The 1607-nt window shown below is 36.3% G+C and overlaps 1 protein-coding gene across 2 annotated transcripts in view; it reads right to left on the bottom strand.

The window, feature by feature from the left end:
* Positions 1-1133, bottom strand: part of LOC109864097 (solute carrier family 26 member 10-like) — an 11109-nt gene extending 9976 nt beyond the window's left edge. For both annotated transcript variants that reach the window (XM_020444994.1, XM_020444999.1), the window contains exon 1: positions 880-1133. In XM_020444994.1, coding sequence (XP_020300583.1) covers positions 880-927 — 48 coding nt within the window. In that variant the 5' untranslated portion in view covers positions 928-1133. The remainder of the gene's footprint in view (positions 1-879) is intronic.
* Positions 1134-1607: the final 474 nt, after the last annotated feature.

Genomic DNA, 1607 nt, shown 5'->3' with positions numbered 1-1607 from the left:
GCGCGGCCAGGCAATTAATCAGAGAACTAATTTTCTCTGAGCTAATATCGGTGTCACGTCAAAATACATGACACAGATATTATTAATACATGCGAAGATCAAGTGAAGGCTTACCTTCTTCGATTGCAGTGAGCGCGCTCTGTTGAAAAAAAAAAAAAAAAAAAAAAAAAAAAAACACAAAGTTTTAATATTACACAAGGTACTCTTGTGAGACATAAATAAATGATAAAATTTAAGAGAGAGCGCGCGCGTTTCAAATTTATACAATGACATTTTCTCAACACACGGTAATCGGTAAAATTTTTTTAGATTCGCGTGAAACAATTGATAAACTGTGTTAGTTCGTACTTGAAAAATCTCTCACGCGTGTACTTGACCCAAATTCCGGTCGTGATAACGCCAGAGAGATTTTAGTTGGGAGCGCGAACGATCAGCGTGTGATAGTTGTACGCGGACGTTGAAATAATACATACAAGGGATTGCAAACATTTCGCGTGTTTGATCAGTCCACATAGAGGCGATCTAAATCTACATGTGCACACTTGTATTCACATCTGAATTAGAGTTGTATGTGAGACCTTGTTATTCTCAACTTGTGATAATATTGAGAATGCACTCTTTGTGATAAGCAAACATTTCGCACACGGAATTAGAAGATCAGAAGTTCGGTCCCGTCTGAACGAGCGAAATATTCACGCGTGCATATGTATGGTTTTTTTTTTCTTTTTTTTACTACTTCTTTATTTTATTATTTACGTTATTTGCGTGAATTTATTACGTCGCTTGAGAACGCGACACACGCTGTGTGTCGCAAATGTGTTTTCGGAGGTTTTTGAATTTTTTAGATCACGCTTTCGTTCTCTCTCGGGCATTACGTACCAGATTTTCCTCGCTGAGTGACTTGATGTCGTTCCTGGAAATTCCCATGGGTCGCTGTTACACCGTGTGAGGTGACACGCCGTATTATTTATGAGAACGTAGCGGTGATTTCTTCCATATCGCTGCGATCTCTTCCGAGCATCGTCGCTCACAAAAAGCCGAGTTTCTGAATGCTTAAGTACGATTTAAACGCAAACTTTGTCGGATTGCACTGCGCCACTTTGTGCACAACACTTTCTCGTCTGGCAGCCCGAAGTCTTCTTCTCGTCAATTTATTTCGCGCGCGAACTATGACCACGCGCGGGTTCGATGCACGATGTACATTAAGAAAGAGATAATTTGAAAAGAAGAAAAAAACAATAAAAACGGATAAAGATTGTACTCGATCTGTCATTTAACGAGCGGACGCTCGATTTATTCGCTGCCTCATTATTTCTACTGTAAACAATTGAGTATTCGTTCTTTTATTTTTACATCTCATTATGATTATTAAATATATATTATATATAGATTATTATTGTATAGATTTATATAACTGTATAAGGCTATATAGTTCTGTCTTATGTAAAGTTTTAATTGCTGCGCAAAATTATTTTCTAAGATTTTAAAAATTATGCGAGAAATATTCAGTAAATAAAGATAAAAATGTGTAAAAAAGTATATCATCAAAAAATATACCAGTTATATTTAAAATGAGCGAAGCTGAGGTTTTTCTTCTATTTTTTTTG

This window comes from Pseudomyrmex gracilis, unplaced genomic scaffold (genome assembly GCF_002006095.1).
Source record: "Pseudomyrmex gracilis isolate BER0280 unplaced genomic scaffold, ASM200609v1 scaffold_17, whole genome shotgun sequence".
NCBI classification, from domain to species: Eukaryota; Metazoa; Arthropoda; class Insecta; order Hymenoptera; family Formicidae; genus Pseudomyrmex; species Pseudomyrmex gracilis.
Note: the sequence above shows the minus strand (reverse complement) of the source record. Positions and strands in the feature narration are given on the sequence as shown.